Source organism: Formica exsecta, unplaced genomic scaffold (assembly GCF_003651465.1).
Source record: "Formica exsecta isolate Colony F162 unplaced genomic scaffold, ASM365146v1 scaffold443, whole genome shotgun sequence".
NCBI classification, from domain to species: domain Eukaryota; kingdom Metazoa; phylum Arthropoda; class Insecta; order Hymenoptera; family Formicidae; genus Formica; species Formica exsecta.
Window position 1 is genome coordinate 645,938 of NW_021851667.1, and position 15,638 is coordinate 661,575.

General features: G+C 37.2%; 5 protein-coding genes across 7 annotated transcripts in view; 1 reads left to right on the forward strand and 4 right to left on the reverse strand.

Moving 5' to 3' along the window:
* The window catches only part of LOC115240658 (D-beta-hydroxybutyrate dehydrogenase, mitochondrial), a 6,171-nt gene extending 1,798 nt beyond the window's left edge, over positions 1 to 4,373 (reverse strand). The window contains exons 1-4 of the mRNA XM_029815947.1: positions 4,356 to 4,373; positions 1,166 to 1,512; positions 777 to 967; positions 16 to 265 (exon numbers count right to left, since the gene is read on the reverse strand). Coding sequence (XP_029671807.1) covers positions 16 to 265; positions 777 to 936 — 410 coding nt within the window. The 5' untranslated portion in view covers positions 937 to 967; positions 1,166 to 1,512; positions 4,356 to 4,373. The remainder of the gene's footprint in view (positions 1 to 15; positions 266 to 776; positions 968 to 1,165; positions 1,513 to 4,355) is intronic.
* Positions 2,318 to 4,064, reverse strand: LOC115240661 (zinc finger protein-like 1). The gene is made up of 3 exons (XM_029815949.1): positions 3,664 to 4,064; positions 3,246 to 3,551; positions 2,318 to 3,169 (listed from the first exon to the last, which is right to left on the reverse strand). The coding sequence occupies exons 1-3, from the start codon at positions 3,763 to 3,765 to the stop codon at positions 2,627 to 2,629; spliced, it is 951 nt and encodes a 316-aa protein (XP_029671809.1). The 5' UTR covers positions 3,766 to 4,064; the 3' UTR covers positions 2,318 to 2,626.
* An 84-nt stretch (positions 4,374 to 4,457) lies between the features above and the next one.
* Positions 4,458 to 5,624, forward strand: LOC115240664 (programmed cell death protein 5). The gene is made up of 4 exons (XM_029815954.1): positions 4,458 to 4,737; positions 4,921 to 5,028; positions 5,151 to 5,314; positions 5,387 to 5,624. Exons 1-4 carry the CDS (start codon positions 4,671 to 4,673, stop codon positions 5,435 to 5,437), a joined length of 390 nt encoding a protein of 129 aa, XP_029671814.1. The 5' UTR covers positions 4,458 to 4,670; the 3' UTR covers positions 5,438 to 5,624.
* A 90-nt stretch (positions 5,625 to 5,714) lies between these two features.
* On the reverse strand, positions 5,715 to 9,271 carry LOC115240657 (protein disulfide-isomerase TMX3). Of its 2 annotated transcripts, none has more exons than XM_029815945.1 (10): positions 8,932 to 9,271; positions 8,127 to 8,184; positions 8,001 to 8,040; positions 7,762 to 7,925; positions 7,518 to 7,701; positions 7,308 to 7,452; positions 6,992 to 7,232; positions 6,730 to 6,922; positions 6,449 to 6,641; positions 5,715 to 6,365 (listed from the first exon to the last, which is right to left on the reverse strand). In XM_029815945.1, the coding sequence occupies exons 1-10, from the start codon at positions 8,972 to 8,974 to the stop codon at positions 6,331 to 6,333; spliced, it is 1,296 nt and encodes a 431-aa protein (XP_029671805.1). In that variant the 5' UTR covers positions 8,975 to 9,271; the 3' UTR covers positions 5,715 to 6,330. The 2 variants fall into 2 exon arrangements, with proteins under 2 accessions (XP_029671805.1, XP_029671806.1); XM_029815946.1 differs by having other exon boundaries at positions 8,127 to 8,175; positions 8,932 to 9,270.
* A 353-nt stretch (positions 9,272 to 9,624) lies between these two features.
* Positions 9,625 to 15,638, reverse strand: part of LOC115240582 (autophagy-related protein 2 homolog B) — a 10,706-nt gene continuing 4,692 nt past the window's right edge. Inside the window, exons 9-16 of one of the 2 annotated variants that reach the window (XM_029815811.1) lie at positions 15,427 to 15,527; positions 14,851 to 15,351; positions 14,493 to 14,771; positions 12,667 to 14,424; positions 11,798 to 12,562; positions 11,446 to 11,720; positions 10,896 to 11,197; positions 9,625 to 10,565 (exon numbers count right to left, since the gene is read on the reverse strand). In XM_029815811.1, coding sequence (XP_029671671.1) covers positions 10,329 to 10,565; positions 10,896 to 11,197; positions 11,446 to 11,720; positions 11,798 to 12,562; positions 12,667 to 14,424; positions 14,493 to 14,771; positions 14,851 to 15,351; positions 15,427 to 15,527 — 4,218 coding nt within the window. In that variant the 3' untranslated portion in view covers positions 9,625 to 10,328. Of the gene's footprint in view, positions 10,566 to 10,895; positions 11,198 to 11,445; positions 11,721 to 11,797; positions 12,563 to 12,666; positions 14,425 to 14,492; positions 14,772 to 14,850; positions 15,352 to 15,426; positions 15,528 to 15,638 lie in introns of those variants that run through there. The other variant, XR_003884791.1, reaches the window with a different exon arrangement.

Genomic DNA, 15,638 nt, shown 5'->3' on the forward strand with positions numbered 1-15,638 from the left:
CTTTCCCCAAATCCCCGGACGGATTCTTCATTCGTGATATCGAGTTGGTGAACGATGACGCCTTTATCCTTTAATGATTCAACGGCAGCGTTGGGTTTCAGCACCATAGCTGTTTCACGCACCCCGGCTAAAACTGTTGCGCCTTGAGCGCGACAGTGCATTGCTAGACTGTAGCCCAAACCGGAATTGCAACCGGTTAGAATGACAAGATCTCGCGACTTTATTTTCCATCGACGTTTAGAAATATAGTACAAGGTAACACCACCTGAAGAGAGGAGCGGTAAGAAAAATCCTCAACTACATTCGCCAATCTTAACTTTTGAGTAAACATTTTCAAACTTTCTATCGTTGAAAAAATATAAAAAATCGAAATTATATTCTATTATTACAATATTAACGGAAGGTTTTTAAATGAAACGTTCTTAAGACGTTTTCTGAAAAGTAAATTTAGTTGACATAACTGTACATAAAACTAAGTACTAAGTCAAGCCGCATTTAAAATAAATCTTGCAAATTGCGAATATTTACCATTTTATTCGCGCTGAGAACTCAAAAGAAACATGTTAATTTCTTATAAATATACAAAAAAAAGAAAAAAATATTTATATCGACGACATATAGAAAAGAAATTCTATATCTCTTCGAATTTTATATTGATTTAAAGAAAATTCAAAGTACCAACGGATACGTTCAAATTCGATTCAGCATAGTCAGCAAACGAAGCCAAGAAATATATATCAGCTAACGTAAGCAAGCACAAATGGATCCTATCTTACCCAGCGAAATCATCGAAAGCACCGCAGCCATGCGCGTGTAACCGGCCTCCACGCAGTACGCGAGATTACACGAAATCGTCGTGGCAACGGGTAAGGCCGTTGAATTTCTTCTCCACCATGCCATCCATCTGTTACCGTATACTTCTTTCACCGAGTTCATCTCTTCAATTTATGCTGCTGGTCACTCTAGCCTGCGTGTCCGATATACGAGACCAATTTAGATTAGATCAAACACGCAAACCGGTCTCCGACCGTTTACAATCTTTTTAAATATCTTGTCGAGTTTAATAACTCAAAAATACGCCCTTTACATCATCGTGTCTGTGTGAAAATGTCGCACTGAAATATATATATTTACATTGTTAGTTTTTCGGCTTTTTTATACTTACATATGAATTTGTATGGAAGAGTGGAACCTCGCACACGATCGGACGTGTATATCGCTATGCTCGCTGGATGAAGAAAGTATGTAATCCTGCGCGATCACCGGCGCGACCGGTCCCTGTAGAAGAAATTTGACTCTCAATCCACCCATTCCGTGTGGCGCCGTCGGGCCCGCTGCTTTTCGAAATAAAGTATGCGGTGTGGAGAACTTGTAACAAATATTGATCTTTTAGTTGTCGATCTTGTACGTCGTTGTGTGGGAGTATTCGAGAGTTGCAGGATATTCAGTTTCGATTTATTCGCATGATAGACAGTAACACAGTACATTGAATTTCCGTTCCACATGACAACACTATTAAAGAAGAAAAATAAATTAGTATAAGATAAATTAATGTTATATACTATATTGTTATCTTTTATACATTATCGATTCTTTGATTTTTTCAAAACTATTGTTGATAGCCAAAGTTATTGTTGCATTAAAGTCTCGTGTTTTATTTGTTATTATAATATATAACATGGAGTAATTTCAATAGATTTTATAAAACAATAACAAAATTTCATTTTGCAAAAGAATAAAGATATGTACTTGTTTCTAATAAGCAACTATGAAGAATAAAAGAAATATAAAGGCACCAATAAACCATCTTATGCGTACGCGGTTGTAAGCATTTTAATATTTCATGGGAGGAGATGTTTATAGGGATACGACTCGGTTCATTTAAATTTCAATAGTCCACATCGAAGAAGAGTGTACGGAATACGTTGCGCTTCTTGTTACATTCATGTCTTGGAAAGATATCAAAAAAATTTGGCTACTTCTGAGCTTCTAACTTTAAAAAAAGACATTTTACAAGAAGATGGATAACATTATAGGAATTAATTCGTATTGTAATAGTATCAAATAAAAACACAAATATACAAAGAATAATAATTGATTGTAAAATACGAAATATAAATGTTAAATATGTATACAAAATATAATATTATATAGCGAACAAGTTAAAAAAAGGGACATGTTTGTGTCATTATTAAACACATGCGCGCAGACACACACACACACATACACGTGTGTATATATATATATATATATAATGTACATGCATTCCTCAGTCTTATAACAAGTATATGGATAGGATAAGTAAGTTCTTGTGCTATAATTTTTGATACGATAATTTCGTAATTTATAAATCGATAAGCCTTTACAGATTTAAATATACAACTTTGATATAAGATATAATTTACATAAAAATTAACAAACGTTACATATACACTATAACTTATACTAGATATGTCCTATATGTCCCATAAAATTACACTTTTTCACGTATTGCAATTGTATTCGCGCTTCTCTCGCAGTTATATATTTCGTCATTGTCACGTTTCTCACATTTCCGGAGTCGTTTCACATGACAATCGACAATTGTCATCGCTCTCGCGTAATGCATAATACAACATTACACAGACTATCCACCACGCTTCACGTTAGGATTTGCTAATACATCGAAGCTCGGATCACCATCCGTCGCCATCCTGCCCAGCCATGAAAAGAGCAGAATAATCCCAACAAAGAATAATATACCGACAAAGATTATTAAGGCATATCTCTTATACAAAGACCCCGCGGTTTTCCGTCGCACCGGTGCTCTCGATATCAGCTTCCACCATCTTAGAAACCATTCTATGGCGGATTTTCGCTGGTATTTGTTTTCATCGTGATCAAAGGACATATCTTTCGGATCGTCATAAGCTTCACATACCTTCCTAGATGCCGAAGTGGATAATCCAAGAGACGATTCAATATTTACGATTGAGTAAGGCGGACCGAGCTTCTGACTGTTCGCATGTACATTGCTAACAGTGGAATTCGAATTGATGGTACTACTTGTGCGAGACATAGCAACTGTAGGAGATGCTGGCGTAGTCACTGTGTGGTTTTGGAACAAAGTGCTCTCTACTGCTATCAAAGGACGCTCTTGCTCCAATTTTTGTTCTCTATCATTGCTCAACTATAAAAAAAAAAAACATTATATAGCAAAAGATAACATTTTTTAGTGCTTGTAAGAAAATTAGCGCAATAGATACCAATGGTAAACCAAGACCAGCCCGAGCCCAATTCACAGTAGCCAATTTTTCCCTAAGAACATCCGCAACTGGTGACACGAGTTTAGGTTGCGGAAAGATACACACTCGACATGTGGGACAAGTGTATCCCGCTGGTGCTGTTGTTGCCGGTAGATCCCTGGCATATCGGTCCAAACATATCCAATGATACATGTGATAACATGTCAGTCTCACGCAATCACCATCGCTTAATTTGTCGGAACATAATGTACAAATTGGATTGTAGTCATGGTCATGGAGCCATAACAAATATGACTGTACTATACACTGTAAAACACATGTAAATTAATCATACATGATTATGATAAACCGTTTGATACTGTACAAAGAAATATTCGTCAGAGGTATCTACATGTAAAAACGATTGGCGAAAACGTACCTTTGGATGACTCGTGACCATGCAATGTTCGCATACATTGACACGATGCTCAAAACAAAATTGATTCGTTACTCTTCTTTTCGGACATTTGCACAGACCCATGTTGCAACGTCGTGCGAAAGGATCGAAACAACGTTGAAACACGGACAAAATACGCCTAACTCGATATCCGCTTTATCGGCTCTCACTATATGACATATCGAACCTCAAAGTAATATATCGCCGCTTTATTTGCGCAGCCTACCATATTCTATCACCGGCCACGTCGTCTGACATTTCTTGCCGACAGGCGGTACCGGAAACAACCAATGGATTCTACGTTCCACTATCCGTCGTCCAATCGCTGTTTCGCGATATATGAGAAATATCGGAGATAGAGCGCAAGAAAAAAATATTATCAACTAAAAAATAAATATATAAATATAAATCAGAAATTAAAACATCAAGGAAATATTGCTTTGAATCTCTAGATCGGTATCCCTGCAACCAATATTATAATTTCTTTTCGTGCTAAGATATTGACAAGAAAAGTTTTTTAAGAATCTTGAAATTTTCTTTCTTTCTTTTGAAGTTTTTATATTTTAAAAAATGAGAAAAAATGGGACCTGGGCATATTAGTGAAAGAGTAGTATTATCTTCCGAAAAAAAATATAAAATAGATAACAGATATTCTAAATAAAAAAAAAACTTACCATATATGGAAATATTATATGCCGGTGTTATACACACACAAATACTCATATTACACACGTATACATACGTATCTCGTCGGCATTTGGCCAGCTGGTGCTGGTGCTTAAAACAGCATAGACCATAGGCCATAGACTATAAGCGAAATACGGGAGTTAGCTATCTATATATCTTATATCATCTGTGGCATTGAGGGATTTAATAGACGTCATTAAGTCGCGGTCCATGCTCCATGATCCATCGCGGTCAGTCGCTGTTTAATCAGGTTTAATTTGAGAATCTAAAAAATCTAACAAGATAAGTACAAAAGCGTAAATATGTCAGACCCGGAATTAGAAGCATTACGACAGCAACGGTTGATGCAGTTGCAATCTCAATATAAGGTAATTGCCACGGAATTCCACACGAGTTTGTAGCTGAGAGAAAAATGTTTAAAAATTATATATGTTACCCGTTCTCTTTGATAATTATTTAAATACAACATTTCTACACCTAGAAGCAAAATGTATATAATATTGAGATTAGGTGTATACTGTTTCGTGTATATTTTACAAGAGAATTTCAAATATAACAATGTCGACAATAAACAATCGATGGAAGAAAGAATGCAACGTATGGAAGAGATGAAACATACTATATTAACTCAAGTATTAGATCAGTCAGCTAGAGCGAGATGTAAGTTATATCATATAACCTTCTTTTTTGGCATTGTCAAACTGTACTTTAGAATTGATATCACAGATATGTGTAATATATAGGTACCTTAATTAATAATCTATGTGTATATTTATTGATAGTGAACACACTTTGTCTTGGAAAGCCAGAGAAAGGAAAAATGGTAGAAGAAATGATTTTAAATATGGCACAAAATCAACAACTACCTGGAAAGCTTGGAGAGAAACAGTTGATCAATTTACTTGAGAGTTTAAATCAACAAACGCAAAGGAAAACAACTGTCAAAGTTAGTAATCATTATAGATATGCATCTAATAATAGAATTAAACATTACCAAAATTTTATTTTATTTTTTTAGTTTGATAGAAGGAGAGCAGCTTTGGATTCAGATGATGATATGGACTTGTAGCAAATGTACAAATTTTATATCTGAAATGTTACTTTAATCAACAAAATTTTGCTCTTGATTTGTGTGTGCAGTTGAAGGTAACCTTTTTCAATATATACTTTTATGCTTAGTTGTATTTTACTTTTATGCTATAAAAATAAAAGTTATTAATGCCAATTTGGCAGATTTTGATATAGATATAAGGAAAGACTATTTAATATTATGTCCCACTTGGCAATAAAATATTTCGTATATCCCTAAGTAATAATAGTAACATAACAGAAATGTTCATTTTTTATTTTTTTTTATTTGATACATATAAATATACATTCAGCAAATGTCTAACACACGCAAGAGATTATTTTTCCTTCTCAAACAGAAACCGCACAATCACACTTGCAGTCTACACAATACAACAAACAACAATTTCACATATACATGTATATAACTTACACAATTCTAAATATATTATCATTATTTGTCCATATATATATAAAAAAACAATGTTTGATGCTTAATTCGATCTTTCACATATTATGTGAACAATCGTATCTAATATACAAATTTTTGATATATCTTACACTCTTTTTTTAAAGCTGTGTTAAAAGACAAATTTTTCCGAGTGTGTACATATTTAACTCGGTTGTATTGTCTCATGGAATACGCGTCATTTTTTTACAACATAATCATAAAAGAAATTAATACATACATAAAAAAGGTTTATCAGAAATAAAAATGTATGGAATGTGTTAGCGATATACAATACTGTATAAAAATACTCAGAGTTTTAAAAAACTGCTTTGGCAAATTTTTCTTAAGAACATATTATATAATCAAAATTGTTCATGTATGCTATATATGATAAAAAATTTTTATCTCGAAATTCTCCACGTAATCTACATCCATAATTATTTTCAATCATTCTTCATATGACTCGTTCCAGCATTTTCTGAAAAAAGCACACAGTGATTACGTATGTTTATTATTTCTTTATAAAAATTAGTACATTTTTTCATAATAAAAACATTATACCATCTTCTTCATCATTTGCATCTAAGATATCTGGACAACAAATGCCATAACATATTAACGATAAGAATCCAACTGGTAATCCGACCAATACAGTCATTAAGATAGGATTGCCCTTCCACATTGAAGCCAGAGTGGTTTTCAATTCAAACCAAGTTCTATAACTACGCACTAGCCAATTGTTTCCACCGTATCGCTGAAAATTCATCAATCATAATAGGTTCTTATTGTTAATATATTCCTTTAACAGCTAGCAGAATTATTAAGATATAAAAGACGTGTACCGGAGCACTTTCATTGCGAATCTGCTCTAGGAACAATTCTATCACGTACGGAGTCAGTTTCTCTGTTTCATCCTCGGGAATATGATGGTGACTAGTAGTTGTATTTATCACAATTAAGCTCGGTAAAGGTAGTACCATCATTGCTATGCTATTGACTAGATCGGGACTAGCTATCCAACCGAACTGAAAATGGCTGAATACACAACGATGTTAATTTATATCCAGTGCTTCTACTAAAATATATGCTATCAAATAAACGTACTCGTGGTATTTCTCCCGTTTGCTTTTAATCACAGACTCGACCATGTCCTTGAACTCCAGCATGTCGGGCGCAACCTCTTCTAACTGATTTTCTTCCACTACCGCTAAAACGAGATTCTTATTCGTTAAGAATAATTGATTTATGTTTCCTCTAGTCACTTTCGGAAACGTCGGGAAACGTTCCGCGTTCACCCACTTATAAAGCGTCTCGTTCATTTTCTCTATATCACTTAAATTGTGTCCTGCAAATCGAATTTAACATTCATTACAGATAATAATAATAATAATTATCTCTTTTTCCTTCGATTAACTCTCACCAGTGAAATTGTAATGCGAACTTTCTTTGTACACGAATAATGCCGGAACATTTTCCACAGGTGCGTGTTTATTTACAACGCTCGGATGAGATTGATAGAAGAATGCATGCGGTTGAAATATATTTGCAGTCTTGTGATAAAGTTCCTGTTAAATTTGAATTTTTCAAACTGGCTTTATAATATTTTCGTAAAATTGTAAAAAGATTTTACCCATAGGACTCCAGATCTACTGCCCACGTATAAGAAATAGAGATCGCGTTCTCTCTTTATAGTGTCAAAGCTTTGAGGTCTCGTTACCTCTTGCACAGGAGGACCGCTTAGTCTTAAAGCGAATTTGACTATTTCCTCTCTAGTTCTATCACCGTGATATACATACTCTTGATCACCTTTTAAACTGTAAATTGAAAATATTATTGTATGAATATTTAGTAGTCAGAGAAAAAGGCGTATTTACAATAGAATGGTGGGAAATCCTTTAATTTTGAATGAAGTTGCCACGCTGGTAAATCTAGTACAATCCACACGTCCCACTCGTATTGATGTTGCATGCAAATGCTGAGCAACATGAGACCAAATCGGTTCCAATCTTTTACAATGCGCACACCATGGCGCATACATCTACAGAAAATGGAAACATAGTTATATATTTTGAATATATAGGAGATAAATATGCTTCATAGAAATTGAATATACCATGACCAGCCATTGTCCATCTTTGTGTATATCCAGAAATCTGCAAGAAGCAGATATATTAAATGATTAGCATCTTTTTGATAATTGGAGAAGTTGAACAGTATACAATATTGCTAGATTTCATACCTATCACTCAGCTCGATCACCCGCGAGCCTGCCGTGTGCATCAAAATTGCTGAAAAAGCTAAAATGTAATTGAATGATAACAAGTGCTTACATAGAAATATTTCTCATTGCTGAGATTATGCAAAAATCGAGTATAACGCAAATCAAATCAAACTTGTTTACCAAAGTTTCATTGAAGATTATCGTATTTTACTATATATGAATGTGCACGCTACAAAAACTCTGATGAGAAATAAAGGTAATAAGCTACTTGGTAGCGTCGCGGCCCCTGTGCATAGGCAAATCGTTTTTTCATATACTTGACGTCGCGCCGCTACCGCGTCGCTTGATACATCTGTCATTGAAGTTATATAGATGAAACTAAGAGTTATGTTTCAAATAAAACGTTTTATTAATTAATTTGAAATAGATAAACAAATATATTTTTTAACTAAGAAATTAAAAAAGATATTTTTTGCATGCGAATAAAATCGAGTTATCCAAATTGAATTAAATGTCTACCAGGTTTGACTGATAAATAGAATTTGTCAGATGTTCTTATAAATTCATACAGAGAGATAGTAATGTAATTAAAATTAAAATGCAAACAAATATGCTACATTTTCTATATGCGCATACAATTATAAATTATAAAATTTCTGTACATAGTAATTAAATTAGACGAATGTCAAGAGAATCGTATGTTATCGATCGGCCGACGTGCAAGATTACGTCGCGCGCGCAAAATTATCACAAATCGCATAATGTATTTTATTTTTTGCAAACAGAGGCAATATTTTTCGGTGTGTGGCCGACAGCCACTTACCATAGAAAAGCGTAACAAAAGAGATTCGCGTCAGGGAAACCATTCCGATTGCAGATTCGAGATGTCGAGAGAGTAGGAAAGTCAGCCTCCTTCATTTGATCCTTCGGTAACAAGAGCGTGTTGAACGAGATTGCATAATTTTCTTCCGATGCACGCGAACGGACGTGTTTGCGACAAGTACTTTCTGTCTTTTCGACTGGACTCGTCACGCGGAATGATTGAACTTGTTCTGATTCTGTCGCATCTTCTCGTATTATGTATGTACGACGCTAATTCCGCCACTGGCCAGCTATGTTTTAACTGCACTCTTCTGCACCTTCTGCCTTTAAAACTGTGCTTCAAAATGAGACAGAGAATATATATTCGAGTTTTGGAAAAGGAGGTATTTAAAAAAGTGTAAGGTGGGTTTAATTACATGACAGAGCCGATGCATATATATATATATATTGGAAGAGAATAAAGTATAGAAAGCATAAATATATAAGATAGATAAATATAATTAGGATTTGAAAGAAAGATAGCAAAAATATAAAAGTTATGCAATTAAAAAAAAAACAGATGTATAAGAGAAGTCATTTTGACAGTTTGATCATTATGACATTATAAATGACAAATAATTGTCAGATCTGTAGAAAAAAAAAATTAGAGTGAAACATTTTTTCTATTATATATAATAATTATATATAAAAGAAATTTTTCTATATATTATGTATAATTTTATTAATAAAAATCTTGTCCGATACATATATCATTGGTATAAAACATTCACATGATCAAAACAAAAAATATATATAGAAGGAATATAGTGTGCTGTCATATATTCCTTCATAATAGAACGTAGCTATTTTCACATTCTATAAGTATAACAAGTTATATCTTTTTCTGTTTTTGTACATTTATTATAAATTAGCAGCAATTTTAAATTATGTGATTTGAATTATGTGAACTTTTTTCCAAGTGTACTGCACCTCTTTCGTATAATGTACAAGAAAATCAATTAAATCGATATCACTCCGTTAACATTGTATAGCACACGTAGTTAGGACCCAATGGGACGACGACTCCTATTTTTCTCTCATCTTTTTCATCAGAGTTACGTTTTAGGTCTATTGTTTCCTCGCATGTCGATCCATCGAGGCCCAATCGTACAGATCAAGCGAGAGTAAATCGCACAGATCTAGTGTGAAAATAAATCGCTACAATCACAATGTCGCCAGACGCAACGCGAAAACGTATGGCACTCTTATCTAGTATTCTCTTTCGTTATATATGTCATGAATATGTTATAATAAAAAGTGACTCGGCTCGCCTGATTGGCCGCAATCGAGAAAAAGCGTTATTTGAGCGAAATTGACTGACGAGATCTGATTTAACGATCTCCTTTTTATAACCCGGAATTAACTGGTATCGGAATTTTGTCGCCACTTCTGTACCGCCTCTCGTCGCGCATCGGGCACCAACGAAGATCGCATGCCACCCAAGACATTGCTGGTCGCTTCTGTGGCCAGGATAATTGGTTTTACGACCGTTGGCGGAATTTGTCGTAGTACACCGCCGACCGCACCGACCGTGCCCTTATGCTCGTGTTCCTCACTTGCCACTCGAACCAATTGAGTCGCAGTCTCGCCTAAACCCTAAATAATCAAATATTATAGATATTATAAATCAAGATGTTATAGAGAGAGAAAAGGAAGTAAAAAGAAAACAAAAATCCTTTTATCATAAAAACGCAAATAGCTAAAATAGATTAGATTTACTTAGAAAGATGCGAGAAAGAGGAAAAGCGTACAAACGGAGAATGAGTACGTAGAAAACAAGATGAAAGGGCGGAAAGTATATTTCGTAAAAATAAAAGTTTATGATATAAGATATAATTCACAAGTTTATCGATTAAAATATGTAAGAGATATTATATATATTATTTTATTATTTTCGAACGTATATATAATTTTCGAATATCTCACCTCTTTTACCAAGGTGTAAGCGTTAGCTACCCCTTCTCGAATATCCAGTGGCTGGCTGTATCTCTTTCGACGACCCTTTTGTCCCTTATTTTTGCATCTTACGCTGGGACCGGGACTAACTATATCATACGCGGTCTCAGCTGTGGTTTGTAACGCTTGCACGATTCTGCATGTCAATTCTAATGCAGCCATCGCAGTACACGTTGTAAAGCTATTCGCCCCGCGCTGTAAACCACGGACAATTCTTCCGTCTCTCTGATACTGTTCGATCGGTAACCAAAATAGATCGCGTATCCCTTGAACTAGAATAACAGTGCCATCAATTGCATTATATTTGTGTATATAATCTACTTGTATTTATAAATTCGTTATGCTAATGCAAATTTTATTTTTTAAATGAGGAAACGAGATACTTTTGATCACTACTCAGGAATAGTGCATAAAATTTCTTATATAATTCGACGTATTTTCAAAAATGATTTGATACTGCGTTTAATTCCCACAGAATCAGAATTATAAGCCATATATATATATATATGTATATACTCACATAACTGCACCACAGAATGCATCGGGCCCACGCCGCCGAGTAAACTCGGAAGTTGATTCTTCTTGATGTCTTGCAACCATTCTGAAGCCAAATACGCGAGAAGCTTATCGTAGCCCAATAACCCGTGCCTGTACGACAGTCTCTTTAGTCTTAATTCGGAGCAATTCAGTTCTGCTAAACCCATTAACAGACCCGCCAATGGTCCGTGAGTGAAATCCATACGTTTCCCTTGGTAATCCAACCTGATGAGAACTTCCGGGCCAAATACCACGCTTCTAAATAGACGCACACAATTTTAAACAATTTGTGAATCATTGCAATTTTCCCGATAATAATAATTTCGATTCCATACCTAAAGTATATCGGTTGACTATCATCGTGGATCTGGTGGACAGCCTTGGTTTTAGTCTTATTGTCCCTGAATGTCAGCTCGTCTTCCAAAAGTATCAATAGATTCTGATCAATGATATTATTCTGCGACATATTCATCATCGCGTCATTCTTCAACGCATCATCATTCACGCTCATAATGGGCGGATGATGTGTAGGTGTTCCTTGTTTCGATACGGGGGTGGATTGCGAGCTATTGGGTGTGTTAGAGCTTTCTTGGCTTCGCTTCGATCCACCGCCTAGTTCGTTAAAAAATTGTATTAAGAACAGTAGGCTATCTTGGTCTATGTTCAGTCGCAGTGGCAGTAGACTAAGTTTCAAACAACATTCTTGGGCACTTAATCTGGGATCCGGCCTTACGTGAACTGCCTTCATTGTAAACATAATGGAGTGAGACTGCCTGGGTCTCGCCTCGCTGCTGTACTGATAAAGGAATTTGTTTATGTGCGACGACGCCAGTCTATCCCTTACTTCGATCTCGTGCACCAGTAGCACTTGCCTGGATGCTTCCCGAGTGTTCTCCGGATAGACCTCATGTTGGAAGCGAACCTTGCTCAATTGCAGTTCCATCAGCACATCATGCCGTCGACCCGGGCCGCCCAGCGCGTGCCAATCAATCAATGATTCGTTGCTTCTCGTTGCGCGCGGCGAATTTGGCATGCTGCCGAAGTGTACTTCATTCGGATTAGACTTGTTGAAGCTTACTGCACCTATAGCGGACCTACTCCTATTAAATAAAAAGAAAGAGAGAGAGAGAGAGAAGGAGAGAGTTAACGAAATCTATATTCAAGATTTAAATTTCTTTTAATCTCTTAATTTTAATTTTCGTACCTTCCATGCGCAATATTATTGCGAGCGTTGTCGTTGATGGTCACATGTTTCGCGGAGCATTGTAACTGCGAGCTATCAAAATCGTTGCCGCCGTACATGTGCCATATCAGTGTCATCTCGCAGAGAGTATACTTCAAGACTGGTGCAGGATAATTTGGCGGAGTCTGCAACAGATCGGTTTTTCCGACCGGCACGGAAAAGTGATTATCCACTATTCTCAACGGTTCTTGGCACAACGACCGAACCTCAGGTACTCCGTAGCGCGGTATTATTCCCGCACCGGCCTCTTCTCCTAGGATACAAAATTCGTCGTCATCGTCGTCATCGTCATTCATGCCGCACGCGATTGTTTTACTGCATTCTTGCGAACTCTTTGTTCGCGTCTCTATTGCACGCAAAGCACACGACTCGTCGGGGAAAAAAAATTCGACTCGATTCTCCGTCATTGGCGTTTTCCCGTTTTCATTCCCGCTTCGGGTCGTTATCGTCGTTCCCTTCACGGTCTCCTCCAACGCATCCTCCATCAAGCTGTAGACTCGCTCGACCTGACTTCTGCTTAGAGTATTGATACTCTCGACGCCCAAAAGATTCTCCTCGTACGTCGTAGATGTTGGTGGCACAGTGGTAGGTATGCTCTCGGTGCTACCGTGACTAGTCGCACTGTTGTTCGGTTGCTGTTGCAGATCGCCATCGTTAGCGACATACGTGAGCAGTTGCATGAGAGCGCGACCAGAATCCGAGCACGTGCGTATGTGTAACACATTGTTGCTCGCTCGGAGATCAACGCGCGGCGTACCGCCATACATTCTCTCGTTCAGGCGCAGCGACAATTCGAACAGGCCAAAATTCATCACGCACACAAAATCCTGCCTGATATCCACTCCTGACTTTTCGCGCATTAATTTGTCCGATATAAAAAGTGCGACGTCTTCTGCGATGAAGCGTAACGTCGACGTATTGGTTTGCGCGGTGATGTTGCTCGATACGCTGAAATTGCCAAGGGTCACAATAGATCTCAACGGCAGGTGAAGCGGCCTATAATCAATCGCGCAATCCCAAAGATGTAAATGCAGTTCGGTTAAAACGCCCGGCGGTGTGTAGCCCGCGACCGGATGATCCGCCACATCTAGACAGTCTAAGAACTCTGTGAACCACGTTGTGGTGGTGGGGCACATTCGATGCCTCAATGTGGCATTGCTTATACTTATCGCGACACGAAACGTCTTAATACGATGCGTTTGATGAGCTGCTTGTATCCTCACCGCAATCGTCATCATATCCTTGTCGCTGGGATTCGCTGCTATACTGGTGCCGGGTCCGCTGCGATATATTGTTCTCTCGCAATGTCGTGGTGTAACGCTATTGATACATCTCAACGGTGGTGTCTGTGACGGGCTCGTGGTCAAACCGCAATGATCGAGCGATATGCTCTTCATCATGGCGCAAGCGTAGCTCAGATTCACATTCCCCTTGTACGCTGTTACGGAGAATATTGTGGCATCCTCCAATCGAATAATGAGTTCTCCTTGTTGTCCGGGTATAACGTTGCGCATGGAATCGCGTACGGGAGTGTACATAGACAGCAGACCCTGATTAATGCTCAGAGTCATTGCAAGTTTGCTTTGAGCTTTCTTCGATGACATTCGTGTCTGCTGATGATCCTTGCGATTCTTCTCGTTCGTCGTAGATTGAAAAATACCTTCCTCATCCGAGTCGGAGTCGGAATTATATTGGATCCCGCTTTTGCACATGGTGAATCTACAAATTATACAAATAATTTTCAGGAATATTTCAAAATTTCCTCGAAATGTTTTTAGAATATTTACCTAGGATAAGCGGATTCCTGTAAGAGAGTCGATGCCAAGTCGAGGCCGATGTGACTTTCCATATAAGTGGTGTACTTGGGTCTGGGCGCAGACGGCTCCCACAGAAATAGATCGGTATTGAATCGATTGTAGAGTTGTTCGTAAATGCGTTTAGACGGTATTTGGACGGAAGCGCAAGGTAGATTGATTTCTAATTGCAATCTAGAGCCGTGTATACCTTCCTCTATAAATTCCAACATCTCTTGTCGATTGCCGGGTATAATTAATTCCTCGCCGTCACTGTTTTAGAATAATAATAAAAAAGTATTATAAATATATAATCACATTAATTTATTCTAAAACATTTCAAGGCACTAACCTTTGCTCGTTTTTTTCACCGTGTTCATGAGATTTCGAATGAAGCGTATCAGATTCGCGCATGATTCGTCTAGAAGTGAAGGGAGAAGGCGCGTGCTTCGGGGTTTTTTCCAAGCTATCATCCAAAATCCGTTTATCGTTCTCGGGCTCTTCCTCGGAACTATCTTCCAATGGGGCACTGAGACGTTCTGGATACACAATGACCACCACTCTTGTCCAACCAAGGTCGTCGCTGACCTGCTGATACGACGCAGCATCGCTTTTCTCGTCGGCTGTGGCAAGACCAATCTCGATCGGCGTGTCATCCTCGGTCTCTACGTATAACAGTAATAACCGGCGACACTGCAATTCGTGCCTGGCTAGATAATGAGATCGACTGTCCATAGTGGAATGAATTTGAGCATCTGTCATTTGCGCTATCATGTAATCGGGTCTCACGGATCTCTTCCACCATGGTGCACGACTCATATCATGCAATGGTCTCAAGTCTGGGACGGGAAATCTATGTAAGGAAAAAAATGCAAATCGGGCTTTATGCACCCATGAAATACCCATTGCTTAATATTTTATATAGTACCTTAGCTTTATCGTACATGATGATGAAGAAATTTTTACGTCCACTCTGGAATCTGGCAGTGTTGCGCTATCCACAGCTTGATCAAATAATGTCTGCTGATTCTGAAAGATATGTTGCGACTCTTAATATCCCATAAATTGAAATATTTAAGATTATAAAACAATTCCAAAAATATTCTTGGAAAAATATACATAAAATTATATAAATAAATA

Bases quoted from the DNA above. Each gene is read 5' to 3' on its own strand.
- LOC115240661 (XM_029815949.1), bottom strand. From the start codon at position 3,765: ATGGGTCTGTGCAAATGTCCGAAAAGAAGAGTAACGAATCAATTTTGT. The intron at 3,552-3,663 runs GTACGTTTTCGC...TGTGTTTTACAG, and splicing joins TGGTCACGAGTCATCCAAAG to TGTATAGTACAGTCATATTT. The intron at 3,170-3,245 runs GTATCTATTGCG...TTTTTTTTATAG, and splicing joins CTGGTCTTGGTTTACCATTG to TTGAGCAATGATAGAGAACA.
- LOC115240664 (XM_029815954.1), top strand. From the start codon at position 4,671: ATGTCAGACCCGGAATTAGAAGCATTACGACAGCAACGGTTGATGCAG. The intron at 4,738-4,920 runs TAATTGCCACGG...AGAATTTCAAAT, and splicing joins GTTGCAATCTCAATATAAGG to ATAACAATGTCGACAATAAA. The intron at 5,315-5,386 runs GTTAGTAATCAT...TTATTTTTTTAG, and splicing joins AAAGGAAAACAACTGTCAAA to TTTGATAGAAGGAGAGCAGC.
- LOC115240657 (XM_029815945.1), bottom strand. From the start codon at position 8,974: ATGGTTTCCCTGACGCGAATCTCTTTTGTTACGCTTTTCTATG. The intron at 7,233-7,307 runs GTGAGAGTTAAT...TTCGATTTGCAG, and splicing joins TTCGCATTACAATTTCACTG to GACACAATTTAAGTGATATA. The intron at 6,642-6,729 runs GTACACGTCTTT...ATGAATTTTCAG, and splicing joins TTCGCAATGAAAGTGCTCCG to CGATACGGTGGAAACAATTG.